Here is a 17,884-nt window from a genome sequence, read left to right on the forward strand (position 1 = left end):
CACCCCGCCCTTTCCTCTTGCCCCGCCCCCTTTCTGCACCCCGCTCCCTTTCCTCGCCACGCCACGCCCCGTTAGAGACCCGCTCCTCCCCTCCCAGTCTCTCGCCCCAGCTTACTTTCTCCTCGCCTCGCCCCTTCTCGTTAGAGACCCTTACTTCACCCTGGGATTTCTCCTCGCCGTGGGTTCTTTGCTCGCCACCCGCCTTACTCTCGTCCCGGGATCTCTCCTCGCCACGGGATTTCTCGCCACGGGCCTTTCTCTGGCCCCGGAATCTCCCCTCAGGACGGGTCTTCCCCCGGGATCTCTCCTCGCCACCGGCCTTCCCCTCACCCTGACATCTCTCCTCGCCACGGGATTTCTCGCCACGGGCCTTCCCCTGGGCCCGGGATCTGCCCTCGCCCCGGGATCTGTGCTCGCCTCGGGATCTGTCCTCGCCCGGGGATCTGTTCTCGCCTGGGGACCTGTCCTCGCCTGGGGATCTCTCCTCGCTCCGGGATCTGTCCTCGCCCCTGGATCTCAGCGCGCCGCGGGCCTTCCCCTCGCCGCGAGACCTCTTCTCGGCCTGCTCCCTCTCGTTCCACGCCAGCTCTGAATTCTCAATCCTCACCTTCCCGAGCCGCGACTCCTTCACCCCCCACCGTTTCCCTCCGGCCTTTTCCATGCCCCTAACACCTACTAGCTCTATGCCCCGCCTCTTCTAGCCCCGCCCCTATTCATCGCCCTGCTTCTTCCCTTAACCACGCCCTGCTCTTTGCCCCGCCTTTTCCCCTCCTCTCTCCTGCCTCTCGCTCTCTTCCTCTGCCCGGTCCCCGCCTTCCCCTGCCTTTCCCCGCCTTACCGCCCCCTCCCCTCCCCTCCCCTCCCTTCCCGTTTTTAGCCCCTCCCCACCCCCCGCATCCCCCCCCACCGGGATGGCACCGCCCTCTTCTCCCCGTCCCTCGGTACCAGTCACCTGGTTAAAACCGGTCAACCGTTGCTTGGCAGCACCTGTCCCGCCCCGGTTTGCCCGGTCTCAAAATGGCCGCCCGCACTTCCACAACCAACTTCCGCCTTTCCTGAGAAGAGTCTGCGTGACGCCCCTGTCACCACGGTAACGCGCATTCCTAACCGACGCTAGGGCTTGGGGGCGGGGCTCAAGCGCCTGGGGAAGCGAGTGAGCGGCCTACGGAGGGCCTACGGAGGGTCGCTGGAAATGAGATTGTGCTAGGAATGCCTTCAGATAGTTCCCAGAGACTGTTCTGGTACCAGTCTGAATGCGTGTCCTTCAGCTCAAAAATTCTACCTCTGAAAAAAAAATCTGACCTCCTAGGGATCTTGTGGGAATGAATTAAACTGCTAATTAACATGGTCTCATAGGGCTGGGGATGTGGCTCAAGTGGTAGCGCGCTCGCCTGTCATGCGCGGGGCGCTGGGTTCGATCCTCAGCACCAAAAAAAAGTAAAATAAAGATGTTGTCGTCCACCTAAAACTAGAAAATAAATATTAAAAAACAAAGCAAAACATTGTCTCATCCAAAATATGGACATAGTCATCCATCACCAACATTATTGTGGGAAGTCAAGAAAATAACATCTGAAGAGGGCAGCACAGAGTAAACAAGTGAACAGTAAGTACTGTTAAATATACAGGAGGCCATTAGTTTGAGCTTCTAATCCTGGCTATTTTAACATCTTCAAGGAAAGTATCTTTGAAAGAATCTGTCCAGGATTCTGTTCTCTGTTTCTGCTGTCCTGCCATTAGTCTCTGTCTTTAAAAGCAGCCTTCTCTGCTCAGCTCATGGGAGCATGCATTTTATGTGTTCTGATTCTGAAACTGAGTGATGGTAGGAATAAACCCTCTGGCTTCACTTGCTTATAGTTACTTCTTTTAATTGATTTTGAAAATCACTAGCATTGGGCTGGGGTTGTGGCTCAGAGGTAGAGCGCTTGCCTAGCATGTGTGAGGCACTGGGTTCAATTCTCAGCACCACCTACAAATAAATAAAATGAAGGTCCATCAACAACTAAAAAATACATTTAAAAAAAATCACTAGCATTAGAGGTCACATAGCTGAGTGATGTAGTACTAGCCTCCCATTCACTTTGCAGTAAATACCACCTAATGTGGGTGATGGTGATCATGGGTGCCTCGGTTACTTTTCAGGGACTTGAAGGATTTTTTTTTAAAGCTATGGCTCTTCACTTGGGTCTGCACAAGTGTTAAATGGGCGACTTCTTTGATGTCAGGAACCTGAAAACTCCACCTTCAGGTCATACTAATGCTGCCATTTTCTGGACATGTGTCCTATGAAAATTGATTGGGCATGCGTAGACCCACTGATACTTCACCTCCAATCAGACACCCCCATGTCTTAAATTACCCTGTTTCTTTCTCCCATATCCCAAACCCTATCCTTACTTTCCCACCTGCACACTAGCCACTTTGTGAAGAAAGTCTTGCAAAATTCACCCTGAGATTTCCATGATTGGCAAGTGTGCACTGGGCAGACCAGGTCTGGTTCAGTAGCAATTCTAGAATCACAGAGGAATGCCATTGAGAGCTTTAATCTAAATTTGTTTTCGTTTTAACTTTTAAAGTCTCTGATTGTGACTTTATATTTATTATTATTATTATTATTATTATTATTATTTTAACTGTGCTTGGGATTGAATCTCATGCATGCCAAGCAAGCACTCTACCACTGAGTTACAGCTCCGGGAGACCATGACTTTTCAATGAACTGCAAACCTGACTTCAAACCAGTCGTTTTCAAATTTAAGCTCTCATCAGATTCACAAAAAGACCTCATTCAAACAGGATGGTGGGCTCCACCCTGGAATTTTTGATTCAGTAGATCTGGGGTGGGCACGAGAAGTTTTATTTCTATCAAGTTCTTAGGTGATGCTGATCCTGAAGGTCTGAGGCCCACACCTTGAGAACCAGAACTCTAAAACCTTCCAAATCCCAGGACCTCAGGAACATCCAGACCCCTCAGATGGCTTCCAGACGCTCATCCCTCTTGTCCCATCCAGATGGCCTCATTCCTCCCCATAGATTCCTGTATGCCACGGCCCAGTCACACAGAGTGGAGGAATGTCCTTTGCTCAGGTGCCATCTCTTCCTCAGATCTGTGCACACACTGTAATGTGCTCAAATACCAGTTCCTTTTTTGTCACCAAGCTACTTCCCTTCAAGTTTCTGTCATGGTTTTGTGGCGCTGGGGGTGGAACCCAGGGCCGTGCACATGTTAGGCAAGTGTCTACTACTGAGCTACACCCTCAGCCCCCCTTCAGATTTTTTTCTGTGATGCATGACAAGCCCCCATAAATCCTTCAGCCCCTGAGGACACCTGGCTAGAGACAGACCTGTCTCTGTCACTGGGTGGAGAGATTCAATCCCTGCCCAACAGCACAGACCAGGTACCCTTATGTAAATGGACAGCAGGTGGAGTCTGTCTTTCCCACCAGTCCACCCCACGGGCCAGGGAGGGTGACTTCATCCAAAGAAATCAACTCAGCAGCCATGTACCGAACCCATCTAGATCCACCAGTCAACACTACCAGGTCTCCCAGTGACATGTCCAGCTTGGGGACACAGCACCCTAGGGAGGGACAGTGCCTTCATTAGGTCCCAGTGCACAAGGCTTTTGCTGCAGCATTGTTTTACCAGCAAAAGATGAAATCACCCACACACCTCTCGGGGATGCCAGAATTACTCGGGGACATGTGTCCTAGAGGAGGCCCCGCAGATACAAAGGATATGAGACGTGGACGTGTGCCTCTGGTGTAATGTCTGAATTACACTGTGATGACGGAAAAAAAACCAAGAAGCAGTGATGTCACAGAATGTAATGTTGAAATGTGAATGTTTTTATATCATCTACATAATATTTTACAATGAGAACAACAGCAATATGAGGCAGCATTTCACGGAGTCCCACACGCCCCTGAGTGCTCTCCAGGTGGTGAGCTCGACTGCTCCATCCATGAGGTAGGCGCGGTTGGCATCCCGTGTCACAAATGAGCAACTGGAGGTGACATCACCTGCCCAAAGTCCCCCAGCTTGGGAGTGACAGTCTGTGATTCTCACCACCTCAACACACTAGGTACCATTTGTGTAGAATGGGAAATAAGACACGCGTGTGGATGTTGCCGGCGCAGCCCTGGAGGAAACCTGCGGACCCCCGCGCCGAGTGCAGGAGGAAGGCTTCTCCCCCGCCGGCCGAGCTCTCCGTGGTACAGTTGGCATTTCTCTTTTCCTTTTTTCTCTCCTCCCTCTCCTCTCTTTTCTCTCTCTCTCTCTCTCTCTCTCTCTCTCTCTCTCTCTCTCTCTACCAGGGATTGAACCCAGAGGCACTTACCCGCTGAGCCCCAGCCCCAGCCCTTTCTATATTTTATTTAGAGACAGGGTCTTGCTGAGTTGCTGAGGCTGGCTTTGAACCCACGATTCTCCTGCCTTAGCCTCTTAAGCTGCTGGGATGACAGGTGTGTGCCACCGTGCCCAGCTCCCCTTTGGAATTTTTAGCACATCCTTTTTTTGGTTTTGTTTTTAAATACTTCGAATGGAACAGGACCTGGTAACTCTTCCTAGAGGAACCTGCAGAGCAGCAGCAAGCCCTGGAAGCCAGATTAACAGGCACCTCCCTCAAGGAGATAAGAAGCAGCTGCCCAAACCATCCACCCTGATTTGAATGCCGAGATCCAATGTGACCTTGATAAGAAGCCCAAAAGGCCGGGAAGCTGAAAAGAGCTGGACAGTGGATGTTTCTGAGCTCCCATAGGAAGAGGTGACCAACCAAGAGCCTGTTCATATCCCAGTTTTGCACTTTCTATGTGACTTTTGGCAAGTTACTTAACCTCTCTGAGCCACTTTTCCTCATCTGTAAAAGGTAGAGAATGTTCATGACTCACAGGTTTGCTGAGAAGGTTGAATGTGTCAAGGGCTTAGAGCTGTGCCTGGCACATGGTGAACCCTCTGTAAGTATTTTCTATCACTTATCACAACAATCATGTGGAATTTAAAATTCTCTTTTCTTTTTTTCCAAATATTTTTTAAAAATATTTTTTAGTTGTAGTTGGACACAAATACCTTTATTTTATTTATTTTTATGTGGTGCTGAGGATTGAACCCAGTGCCTCACATGTGCTAGGCAAGTGCTCGACCACTGAGCCACAACCCCAGCCCTAAAATTTTCTTTTCTTACCATTTTACTGTCCACCTTCCTGGTTTTCCTTATTCCTCTTTATCCTGTGCTTTTTTTCTTTCTCCTTTGTAAGCACTTTTCTTTGGTATCACAACATTCATTGAAGGGTCATTGCTCACTAGAGAAGATCATGTCCAATTGTGATGCCTAGACCTCTGGCAGCCACTTTGGGACCATGAGGGGAGAACACATGTGAGGCAAGCCTTCAGCTGAGGGTGGCAGAGCAGAGACACAGGGACCCTGGGATCACTAGGCTCTTGCATTGCTGTGGAGAGTATTTCCAGAGGTCTCCCTGACTCTGATGAGGAGCAATCTAACATTTGCCTTATTAGAACCCCAGAAAAGCCAAAATCTTTCCTAATTGATATCAATATGTAAACACCCTGAGGCCACTTACTTCTCTCTTCATCCTCTCCCACAGCCTCAATTCCTTTGTCTCCAACTTTAACCACCCCCTAAGCCCCAGCCCCAGGGCCCTGTGACACCTCCTGGATGTCCCTGTAGCCCCTCAGACTCACCATATGTTAAAATAGCCCCCAACCCCTCTCAGAGCTGTGCTACCTCCCAGGTCCCCAGGCACAACTGACCATGGGCCCGGTCCTTCCCAGTCTGCAAAGCCCATCCGCCAGCTCGGGGCCTCCCCGATCCCATGGCCCTGCCCAGCCCATGCTCTCTGTTCTCCCCCAGCCTCCCCCAGCATCCTGCCTCAGTTTCCCCCACTTATCTCCCTGCACACGCAGCTGGGGGGCCTTCCTAAAGTCCAAATCTGACCACGACTCCCCTTCTTGGTCCAAACCCCTCCATACCTCTCCAGTGCCCTCCGGATGAGGCCACCCGGGGAGTCACTCCAGGACTCAGACCAGCTCCTCCCTCGTCCCTGCCTTATTCCAGGCACAGGAGCCAGAAGCTGCTGCCCACATGCCCCAGCGCCAGGCCTGGGCAGGCTCTTGCTTCTGCCTGCCCTGCCCTGCCTGGCTCCAGTGTCCCGTGGTCCCTTCTGTGACTGAGGCACAGGGTGTGGTAGAGCTAGGAGCTCAGTCCAGGACCCTTGGCAGGAGGCTCTGCGACAGCCCGTCTCAGGAGGGGCAGATCCGAGGGGCTTAAACCTACAACCAATCGCTTCCTCGCCTGTGGCTGGGTCAAGGGACCACCTTCCCTTGCCTCAGTTTCCTCATCTGTGGAAAGGAGATAACCAACATTATCTCCCTTCCTGTAAAGTATCCAGAAGAGAGCCTGGCCAGAGTGTCACAGAGTAACAGGGCAGTCCCGGCCACATCACCTCTGCAAGTGGTGCTATCCTGGTTGCCATTTTATAGGAACAGTCTGAGAGGTAGAGAAACTGCCTAAGGACCTGGGCAGGACACGGCTGGGCTAGAGGGAGCCCACAGGCTCGGTGAAGGGGGACCTGGGCTGAGATACTGAGGGAGGTCCTGCCACCCGGCCTGCCCCAGGATGGCCACGCAGGCCCTGGTCCCTGAAGGTACCTGGGAACGTGAATCAAGGACACCTTCTTCCTCTGACCGTTCCTCACATTTCCGTTCTCAGTCCTGTCACTTCCTCTCCTGACCTTCCAGCTGCAGCTGGCTGGTGCCCTGACCACTCACTCTGCCTGTGCCCTCTGGGACTTCCACCAGGTGGGGACATGGCTGTGAGTCCCATGAAAGTAGAGAACAGGGCCACCTCCACTACTCCTGTGTCCCCAGAACTGTGTAGCCCTGGGCCAGCACAGAGGCAGGGTCTGGGGGTGAACGGACGGCTCTCTGACAGCCGAGGAAACCGAGGCTCAGAGAGGGCTGCCACTGAGCACCTGACCTGCGCGAAACAGGTCCGGGACCGGGTCTGGGACAGCCTCCCTGGAGGAGCGGGTGGGTGAGCGGCTGATGGAACATGGAGACTGAGGGTCGAAGGACGGACGTCAGGAAAGCAGAAAGCCAGAGGGTGGGGCAAGGGGGAGAGGGGACAATAGGGGGGAGGGGGCAGGGGGGAGGTCGACGAGGTGCCGCCGGAGCCCCAGGGCCCGAGGGCCGAGCAGCCCCTGCCTCCGCTCCACCTGCATGGACGTCGGGTCCTGCCCTGGGCCCGCAGCCACCGCCTGCCCGCTACCTGGGGATGGAGGCGTAGTCGGCGCGGGCGCCAGCGGAGAGGTGCTGGTGCAGCTCGGGCGGGGAGCCCAGGATGTCCACCCGATCGTCCCTGTCGTCGCCGAGGCTGGCGGGGCACGGGCTGGGCAGCAGGACGAGCTCCGTGAGGCCGTGGAGGTCGGACACGTGGCGGAAGGTCTGCAGCACCAGCACCATGGCCACCAGGCCCAGGAAGAGGTAGGCTGCGGACACGGGGAGGGTCGGCTGGCGCGCCCATGGCTGTCCCCCGCAGCCCTCCCGCCACCCGCCCGCCCTCGGCGCCAGCCAGGCCCAGCTCACCTGTGACCAGCACCTTGTAGAGGGCCCGGTGGGGCTGGCCGGGGGCCTCGCCGGGGACATAGTCACCCAGACCGATGGTGGACAGAGAGATGAAGCAGAAGTAGAAGGCGTCCAGGAAGCTCCAGGCCTCCTCCAGGTGGGCGAAGACCGTGGCCGGCACCAGAAAGCAGACGGTCACGATGACGCCCAGCAGGGCCACCAGGTGCCAGCGCGCGGCCCGTCGCGGGTCCCAGCCCCAGCGCCAGCTCAGCCAGGACAGGGGCGCGTGGGTCAGCAGCAGCGACAGGCGCTGGGCCGAGGCGGTGAGCAGCAGCATGGTGGTCGGCACGCCCAGGAGCGCGAAGGCGATGGAGAAGGCCTTGCCCGCGTCTGTCAGCGGCGTCGTGTAGCCGTAGCCTGCGGGGAGGGGGCTGCTGTCCACCCAGTGCTCCACGGAGCTGGCCCAGGTGGCGGGGGACAACCGAACCAGAGCTGACTGCAGCCCAACCCACTCCCCTGCAGGGCCTCCTGTCCCTGGAGTGGCCACCACCCCCCACCCAAGCCAAGAGCCGGGGTTGCTTGCAAACTCAGGGGAGGCCCGAGGAAAGCCCCGCCCCACTGGCCACATTTGCTTTCAGTTACTTACTTTTAAGGATAAAGATCACTGATTTGAGCTGGGTACGTGGCACACACCTGAATTCCCACGACTGGGAGGCTGAGGCAGGAGGACCACAAGTTCAAAGCCAGCCTCAGCAACTTAGGGAGGCCCTAAGCAACTTAGCCACCCCCCACCTCAAAATAAAAAATAAAAAGGTCCAGGGTGTGGCTCAGCAGATACCAAAATAAATAAAAAAATACAAAGGGCTGGGACATAGCTCAGTGGTACCCTGGATTCAGTCTCCAGTACCTCCCCACCACTGACTTGGGGACTGGGGTGTAGCTTAGGGATAGAGTCCCTGCTGGTATGTACAAGGCCCCAAGTTTCATCACCAGCACTGAAAAAAATACATATATCAGTAATTTTAGAGGTCACACAGCTAAGTAATACATTATTAGTCTCCTGCTAGCTCTGCTGAGAGGACACCTCTGCTGTGTGGGTCATGATGCTCACGTTTGCCCAGGTAACTTCTGTGGGACTTGGAGGCCGCTTTGGCTAAAACCCTGACTCTTGCCTTGGGCCCATGCAGGTGACCTCTTTGATATCAAGGGGCAAACTTCCCCTTCAGGTCATGCTAATGCTTCCATTTTCCGAACATATGTCCCATAAAGAGCCAGAAAGACTGATTAGTCACATGCAGACCACTAATGGCTTCACCTCCAGTCACCTTTTTCCATATCTTATGTCACCCTGCTTCCTTCCCGTAAATGTCCCCAGACCCTCTCCTCTGGGAAGCCTTAACATTAAAGTTGAGACACTTTCCACACCAATCCCCGTGAGTAACTCTCTTGCAAAACTCATTTCAGTGACTGGCCAGCTGCACTTTCACCCAGGACTTCATGAACATCACATTCCATGTGTCAGCGTGGCCTGTCATCTCAGCCTTCAGACAGACCCACAGCCACCTACCTTTCCCCCTAACGTAGCCTCATGGCCCTGCCCTTGTCCCGCCTACCACAGCAGCCTCCCCCAGACCTCCCTTTTCTTCTAACCAGACCCCACAATCTGTCCACCTCACTCAGACTGAAGGACAAAGGCTTCACCCAACCCAAAGGGGCAGTATGCTCCTACCTCAGGGCCTTTGCTCGGGGCCAAAGCTCTTTCCATACATCCCCGGATTCCCCTCTCTCCAGTCCTTCAGATCTTTATCCAATGTCACCCTCTCAGTGATGCCTCCTCTGACTACTTTATTCTAGGTTGTAACACCCTCTTACTCCTGCCTTCCCACACCCCAGTTTTCTTATTTGGTTACTGCCTCCCCGAGGGCATCAGTTCCAGGAGGGCAGCGGATTCTGTTCTGTCCCTGCTGTGCACATGATCATGTGGGTACTTCATGAAGAACGCAGGCTTATGCCTGGCCTCAGTTTCCCCTACTCTTAAAAGGGTGTGACAAGCTCCAGTGGACTCCTGGAGGACTATGGGAACACAGCAAGGCCCGCGGGGACATGAGTTCTGCAAGCAGAAATATGTCAAAGAGGACCTCAGATGTGGGGGCACTGACCAATGAGTGACAAAGAGCAATTTTAAATCTCTTTTTATTTCCCTAATAAACAAACCAAAGGGTCAGATCTATGACTGGGTGATGAGGACCCAGTTATGCCACAGTTAAAAGGCTGCAGACCAGCACTGCCATGCATAATGAAGTGTGGACACCTGCACCAGCCGGTGTTCACTGAGCCTGCTTCCCAAACAAAGGGATCCCAGGTTTTTTATTTTTCCTTTGTATTTTTTTTGTTTGCTTAGTTGGTTGATTGTTTGCAGCACTGGGGATGGAACCCAGGCCTCAGGGCTGCTAAGCAAGTGCTGTGAGCTACACCCAGCTGCTGATCCCATTTTTTAAAATATATATATATACTTCAAAGAACCAAAAGCAAGCTCTAGAAGACAGAACTGCTCACAATAGTTAGAATGAGGAAGTAACTAAAGTTCCCATCCACAGATTAATGGACCAGCACAATGCAGCACACACTGATATTCGGCCTTGAAAAGAAGAAATTCTGATACATGCTGTAACGTGGATTATCTCTGAGAACTGTTGAGTGACCAGTCACTAGAAGATAAGTTCTGTATGATTCCCCTCAGTAAGGCAGGTAGGAGGTCAGATTCAGAGAAAGTAGAATGGTGATTACCAGGGCTCAGAGGGAGAGGCCATCAGGGAATTATTGTTCCAGGAAGGCACAGTGTCCGGGTTTTGTTTTTTTGTTTTTTTCCTCCTTTGGCACTGAGAATTGAACCCAGGGGCACTTTACCACAGAGCCATATCCCCAGCCCTTTTTTATTTTGAGACAGGGTGTCACTAAATTGCTGAGGCTGGCCTCCAACTTGTAACCTTCCTGCCTCAGCCTCCCGAGCCACTGGGATTACAGGCATCAGAGTTTCCCTTTTGCAAGATGAAAACAGTCCTGGAAGTAGATGATGGGGAGGGGTACGCAACATTGAATGTGATCAGCGACATTGAACTACGTACTTCAAAATGGTGAAGATGGGCCTGGGGCTGGGGCTCAACGGCAGAGCATTGGCCTAGCATGTGGGAGGCACTGGTTCGATCCTCGGCACCACATAAAAAATAAATTAATCAACAAAGATATTGTGTGTCCCTCTACAACTAAAAAAATATTTCTAAAAATGGTGCAGATAGTACATTTTATGTTATGTCTACTGTATCAGAAAAATTGAAAAAAGAAAAAAGGATGTCAGGTGTGGTGGTGCGCACCTGTAACCCCAGCTACTCAGGAGGCCTAAGCAGGAGGATTCCAAGTTCAAGGTCAGCTGCTGGGATTACAGGCAGGGCCACCGAGTCTGGCAGATGCCCTCAGCCACCTAGAATAAGGACATTCCTCTTCCCTTGTAGCCAGATGTCACTCTGTGACTAATTTCTGGACCATGAATTATCATGAAAGAATCCAGGTCCTTCTTCTCTCTGAGAGGACCCACTCTCTCCCTTGAGAGTGTTCCGTTTTCCCCTTTTCTGTCTCCTCTAATAACCTCATGCTGTTACTCAAGAAAGAAAGAAAGAATGAATGAATTAATTAATTCAGGGACTTCCAGGAAGGGTCATGAAGGAGAGGGGTGATCCCCATATCATCCCTTTTCTTTCCTGTTCTGTTGACTGGAACACAGACATGAAGGCTGGAGTGCAGCAGTCATTTTGGACTATGAAGAGACCTGGGAAACAGAAACTGTCCAGAGCAGATACAGGGGAGCAGGGTTTTGCTGAGGAGTATGGGTCTCTGACCCCCAGCACCCCTCTGGTCTTGGACTGACCACCTCGAATGTGAGCAAGGAGTCAACATCCATCTTATTTAAGCAACTGTGATTGGGAGCTTCTCCTTCATGACTCCAACCCTCAGGAACACAGGTTCTAGTTGGGTGCTGTGGTGCAACCCGCAGTCCCAGTCACTCAAGGCTGAGGCAGGAGGACCCTGAGCCCAGCAGTTCACACAGCCTGGGTAACAGAGCAAGATCAATAAATAAAAAAATAAAACAAGGCTTTGTGTTATGTGTGTGTTCCCGGGGATTGAAACCAGGGTGCTCGACCACTGAGTCACACCCCAACCCTTTTCATTTTTTGGACAAGTTTTCCTTCAGTTGCCCAGGCTGGCCTTGAACTTGGAATCACCCTGCCGCAGCCCCCCAAGTAGCTGGGATTACAGGCCTGCGCCACCACACCCAGCAAAACGAGGGTTTGGTGGAGAACCTCCCCTGACCCGGCTGACACAACCGGTTTGCAAGCCACAGGACATCCTCATAAACAAGAAAACCAGAGTTGGGATTGAATGGGGCTGGCAGGCCTCCACTTACTACTTCAAAGAGCTGAGTCTGAAATAAGTGTTTTCCATTTTTTTCCTGCATGACCTTGGCTAAGAGACGCCTTCTTTCTGAGCCTCTATTTTCTAACCAACAACAAAAAAAAGAAAAAGAAAAAGAAAAAGGGCTCAATAAATAATCCCCTCCTCAAATGTGGTAGTGATCCTACCAGGCAGGGGCGGTGCTCAGCACCCAGCGCAAGTGTGGAGAGGGTCGTGGTGATGTGGTACTACAATCAGTGTGTGTGTGTGTGTGTGTGTGTGTGTGCATGTGTGTTCGGGGTGGATCCAGGGCCTCTTGCATGCGAGGCACCTGCTTTACCACGGAGCTCCGCCCGCAGCCAGCTACAGTGATCACAAGCCTGACTTCCTTTTCCCTGGTCCCAGTTCCCTATCCCCGCTGCCCACACCTGGCCTCAACTTCTTACTAGGTCTTAGATTTGGGCCTGTGACAAAATGAGGGACACTGAGAAACAGGTCTCTCGGAAGGACACCCAGTCTGTATTCCAAGGCTCCAGGTACATTTGGGGTTCCTGGCCCCACCCAGAACCATCGGGGTGACTGAGGCTCTGTCAACATGAGTTGTACCAGCTCACCCTGGCAAGGACGCCTCCTTGACCAAACTCCAGCCAGCTTTCTCTGAGCGCTGTTTATCTTACAAGACTCCTAAGAATCCCCACCCTGGATATTGCATCAAATTCCTCATCTCACACTTTTTTTTTTTTGTACTGGGAATGGAACCCAGAAGAAGTGCTTTGCCACTAAGCTACACCCCTAATTTTTAAAATTTTTAAAAATTTGCAACAGGGTCTCATTAAGTTGCTTAGGGCTTCACTGAATTGCTGAGGCTGGCCTTCAGCTTTCGATCCTCCTGCCTCAGCCTCCTGAGTAGCCAGGATTATAGGTGTCGCCACACCCAGCCTCATCTCCCCCTCCCTCTTTTTTCACCCCCTCCCACTCTTTTGAGACAGGTCTCGGCATGTTGCCCCAACTGGCCTGGAACTCATGATCCTTCTGCCTGAGGCTCCTGAAGAGTTGGGACCCCAGGTGTGGGCACCACGTGTGGCTGACTGGCCTGGGTTTGGGAGGTAGAGTGCTGTCGGGTATGTGCAGGGCCCTGGCCTCATCCCCAACGCCAGAGAAAAGGAACTGTCCAGCCCAGTCGGGGAAGCCTCCTGCCCTGTCCCTCCCACCCGACCCCTCGCTCCGCTGCCTTCACATCTGAGTTCCTCTAGGAAACGCACACATCGCCCTCTCCAAGCCATGCAGTGTTGAAACAGAGCCATCGAATGGCGACTTCCCTGTTCCTAAAGGCACGTCAGGCTGTTTTTCAGAACTGGCACGGGACCCTGGGATCTGACCTAAGATGGCCTCAACAGCCTGGAGGAACCCAGGCTCTGAGGAGCAGAACCAGAAAACAGGCCCCCAGCCCTGGACTAGACCAGCAAGGGCCACTGTCAACAGAGGCAGAATAGACCAGAATCATCCCCAAGTGCCCCGGGACCAGCCGACTGTCAAACCCCATCCCCAGCCACTCAGGCTCCTCCCCTACTGGCCAGTCCAATCTGGGAAATGGACTTGAATGCGCCTCCCGCCTCCTTGCTCTTGGCCTTCAATAAAGCTCTTTCTTTTTGTAAAAAAGAAAGGTCGGGCAGCGAGCCCTTGCTCAGTAGCAGAGTGGTATGTTGGGTAAGAGCACTGGATTCTGGAGATTTGGTTCAAATCTCTGTACCTTTCCAGCTGTGTGACCTTGGGCCAGTGGACCAACTTCTCTGTGCCTCAGCTACACACACACACACACACACACACTCTCTCTCTCTCTCTCACACACATTTTCTCTCTCTCCAGGCATTACTATGCAGAGTGCTATTACCTCTCCTTTTTTTTTTTTCACTAATGGGGACTGAACTCAGGGGTGCCCTACGACTGAGCCACATGCCCAGCTTTTGTTTTAAATTGCTGAGGCTGACCTCGAACTTGGGATCCTCCTGCCTCAGCCTCCTGAGTCACTGCAATCACAGGCGTGGGCCACCGCACCCAGCTTTATTACCCCATTTTCCAGATGAGGGAGGACATGGAGCAGCAGCAAAGCCAGGATGCCAAGCCAAACTGTGTCTGCCTGGTGTCTGGCCTCCCTCACCTGCTCCTCCTCCAGGGAGGATGATGCAGAAACCAGCATCTATGAGGAGACAGCAAGGCGCTGACCCAGGGAAGGTCAGAGGCTGGTCGGGCCGGCCCTGGCAGGCCCCGCAGTGTCGGGGAGAGCACGCCCCAGGCAAGGCGGCTAATTCTAGTCTGGGAGGAAATCATCCCGCTTTGCCGCCAGTGGCCTCTGTTGGCTGATCCATAGGATGGGGCACCAAGGGGGACAAATGCCACCCCTTACTGCTGCTGGAGGCAGTCAGGATTCTGGACCACCCTCCTCCACGTTCCCAAAGGGGCAGCTGGTGGCTGGGGAGGGGCTGGGGAGCAGCAGAGCGTGATGGCAGAGGGACTTCCCAGGTCTGTGAGGGGACAAGGGACTTCCCCGGGGCCAGGGTTCTCAAGGGTTGGGGGTGGGGTCCCAGGGTCCCACTTGAATGAGGGCTCAGAGCAGGGAGTCTAGGGGTCCATCTTAAATCAAGGGCCAGTGTCCTTGTTTGAAATGAATCCTGGGGTCCTGGGTCAAAGGGCCAGCAGCAGCTGGTGACGTCTGGCAGAGAAGTCCTCAGGCAGAGAGGGCTGTGAAGCCCAGGGTACCTGAGGGCAGGTGGTAAGGGAGATGCTGCTAAGAGATAGGGCAGTGTCCCAGGCCCTTGCTGACCGTCCAGGGTAGACATGGTGCTGGGGAAGGTCCTGTGCAGAGGCCTGGCGCAGCCTTCATGGAGAGAATTTCAGAGACAACACAGGCTGGGGCAGTTGGGTGGAAAGGGACGTCCCAGCTGTGAGTCTGGAAAAGGTCAGAGGGCTCCCAAGTGCCCAGGAGATCCCCTTGTTTGGGAAATCCACAGAGGGCAGGGGACCTCAGCGCCAAGACAGAGGTGGGAGAGGACATCTGGGCTGGCATCTTGTGGGGCCAGGGAGGCGGATTCTGCTGTCCACAACAGTGTGAGGGGCGCTAGGGTCCCCATGGGAGGTCCTGGTGGTTCTGGGGCTCTCACTGAGGGGTTTCAGGGTCCGGGGGGGTGGGAGTCTCAGTTCATGGTTTAAAGAGGACTTCGTGGAGACTCCTGGGGTTTCAAAGGGCTAGAATTCTGCTGGAGGTGGTTAGAGGACAGAGCGGTGGGAGTCTGGGAGTGGGCTTCTGGTTGGACAGTCTGTGCTCCTCCTAGAGGGTGCTCTGCCTCCCTCCATGGGGGGTCCCTTTCACACACTCAGTTGTTGGGGCTACTGAATTGGGGTCACAGGTCCAGAAGGAACAGAGAGAATCCCAGCTGGGGGGAAACCCTGCAATGCTGGGGGCGCTGTCAGGATGGCTGTGGGAGGTCCTGTCCTGGAGCAGGGGAATATGAGGCCACAGGGATGGCGGCTGTCCTATCTGGGACCCATGCAGAGAGTGATGGAGGGCCAGAGGGTTGGGAGTCCCAGAGCAGCCACAGGTTCCTGCCAGTGTCCCCCTGGAAGGCAGGTCTTTGGTGATGGTGTGGGGCAGCAGGGTCCTGGCTGGGGTCAGGAGGAAGTGGGTGTAGGGACAGTCGGGAGACACGGTTGGAAGCAATGGCTGTAGCAGCCCAGAGATAGGTTCTAGCCTGCAGGAGGCTCCCAGCCAGAGGGGACAGGATCTTAGGTGGAGGCTTCCAGGTCCTCCTTGGTCTCTAAGCCTCCAGGGCAGGAGGGATCTGGAGAGACCCAAATCCTCATGGGGGTTAAGACGGGGAGGTGAGGTCTCGGGGCGGTGAGGTCCTGGACGCTTGCAGAATTGGAGGGGTGTTTCCCGCTTAGGAGGAAAGGCCTGGCTGAGGGTCCCCAGGGGTCTGGACCGGTGGGCGGGGGTTGAGGGGCTCCGAGGCCCGGGAGGGAGGGGCGTTTCGAAGGACCCGGGGGGCGAAGGGCCAGGACCAGGTGGGATCCGGGCGCTGGCTGGCCGGCGGGGCGCGCTCACGTACCCACGGTGGTGACCAGCGTGCTGGCGAAGAAGAGCGCCGAGGCGAAGTCCCAGGCGGGGTCCGAGGCGTTGGCGGGCCCCGACGCGTTGGCCAGCGCGGCGCGCCCCAGCCGTCCGGCCGCCAGCACTCGCTCCACGAAGGCGTCCAGGGCCGGGGCCGCCACGCACGGGCTGCGCCGCAGCAGCTGCTCCCGCAGCGTCCCCAACTCGGCTCGGAGCCGGGCTTCGTGCGGCGCCTCCAGCCGCGCCACGAGCAGCGCGCCCAGCACCAGGTACACGGCGTACGCGGCCAGGGCGCCCGCCAGGAGCGCGCCCCGCCGCATGGCGCCCGCCACCCGCCCCCGCACAGCCCCGGGCCGCCCGCTGACGTGGCCCCCGCCGCCGCCGCCGCCCGCCGCCTGGGTTCAGTTCCGGGAGTCCGACGCTGGGCCACTGATGCCCCAAGAGGAAGAGGAAAAAGGGGAGGAGCGGGGCTGGAGGAACGCCCAGCCTCCGGGAAACTGAGGCACGCCCAACTCCAGGTGTTCTGCAGGGCACCGAGGGCGGAGCCCAGCGCTCCTGGCCAGGAGCCCGACAGGACCAGAGGGTGAGGAGATCGCGGTTCCCCAAACTGGAGAGGGTCAAACTCTCCTGGTGGATGGAACAGCCGCTCCCCAACTCCTCGGCGCCGCTGCGCGAGTCTGCTCAGGTTGTGCACTGCATCAAAGAGCGTGGCTAGGCTCAGGGGCAGACTGAAATCCATTTCTCACCCTACTCGCCAAGTCTTGCGCCCTAGATGGGATGGCCACCACCCTGTAGGAACGTCTAGTTCACAAAGGCAGACATGATAGGGTCAGGTGTCCCCTGTGCCCTCCTGGACAGAGCGAGGATCCTAACCCATTCACCACATCTTTGCTCAGATCGCACTTTGTTCTGGGTAGTACTGAGAACAAAGCAGTCTTGGACCCTGCCCTCATTGGGTTCCCAGTATATTAGGGGAAACTGACAGATCAGTAGAGTGACAGCCCAGGGTGACAGGTCCCGCAGCCCATGGGAAGCACAGGCAAGATTATCAGGGGTAGGATGTAGGAAGCCAGAGGAAGCCATGACCCAGCTTAGGGAGGTCAAGAGAGTGACCTGAAGAAGGGGGTCATCCTAGCTGAGACACGAAGAGTGACTAGGAGTGAGACAGGGTCTTTGTGAGCCAGACTCAAAAATATTGCATGAAGCCCTGAGTTCAATCCCAGAACTGAAAAAAAAAAAAAAAAAAAAGAGGCCGGTAGGGTTGTGGCTCAGTGGTAGAGCGCTGGCCTAGCTGTGCGAGGCCCTGGGTTCCATTCTCAGCACCACATAAAAATAAATAAATAAAATAAAAGTATTGTGTCCAGCTATAATATATATATATGAAAGGAAGCAAAGAAGAGAAAAAACAGCCAGGTGACTGCAAAGGCTGAGGCAGGAGAATTCCAAGTTCAAGGCCAGTCTTTGCAATTTAACAAGACCCTCATCAAGTTAGGGAGACCCTGTCTCTAAATAAAAAGAGCAGGGGATGTGGCTCAGTGGTAAAGTGCCCCTGGGTTCAATCCCCAGTGCCCCACCACAAAAAGATAGACAGGAATCATAAATATATACCTGGGAGGGAGGGCTGGGTGGAGCTCAGTGGTACAGCACATCCTAGCGTGAGCAAGGCCCTGGGTTCGATCCCTGTAACAACAACATCATCAACAACATTCCTTCAGTGTCCTTCCTGAGGGTCTCCCTACATCCCTTTGCAGC

General features: G+C 54.5%; 1 protein-coding gene across 1 annotated transcript; it reads right to left on the reverse strand.

Moving 5' to 3' along the window:
• Positions 1-3,827: 3,827 nt before the first annotated feature.
• Positions 3,828-16,462, reverse strand: Kcnk6 (potassium two pore domain channel subfamily K member 6). Its single transcript, XM_046440166.2, has 3 exons — positions 16,131-16,462; positions 7,603-7,998; positions 3,828-7,505 (listed from the first exon to the last, which is right to left on the reverse strand). The coding sequence occupies exons 1-3, from the start codon at positions 16,450-16,452 to the stop codon at positions 7,282-7,284; spliced, it is 942 nt and encodes a 313-aa protein (XP_046296122.1). The 5' UTR covers positions 16,453-16,462; the 3' UTR covers positions 3,828-7,281.
• Positions 16,463-17,884: the final 1,422 nt, after the last annotated feature.

This window comes from Marmota monax, unplaced genomic scaffold, assembly GCF_021218885.2.
Source record: "Marmota monax isolate L192 unplaced genomic scaffold, Marmota_monax_Labrador192_F-V1.1 WCK01_AAM20220418_F8-fsc00228, whole genome shotgun sequence".
In the NCBI taxonomy this organism is placed as follows: Eukaryota; Metazoa; Chordata; class Mammalia; order Rodentia; family Sciuridae; genus Marmota; species Marmota monax.

Excerpts from the sequence above, each read along its gene's own strand:
- Kcnk6 (XM_046440166.2), bottom strand. The coding sequence starts at position 16,452 with ATGCGGCGGGGCGCGCTCCTGGCGGGCGCCCTGGCCGCGTACGCCGTG. Across the intron at positions 7,999-16,130 it reads CACGCTGGTCACCACCGTGG|GCTACGGCTACACGACGCCG; the intron begins GTACGTGAGCGC and ends CCCTCCCCGCAG. Across the intron at positions 7,506-7,602 it reads CTACAAGGTGCTGGTCACAG|CCTACCTCTTCCTGGGCCTG; the intron begins GTGAGCTGGGCC and ends CCGTGTCCGCAG.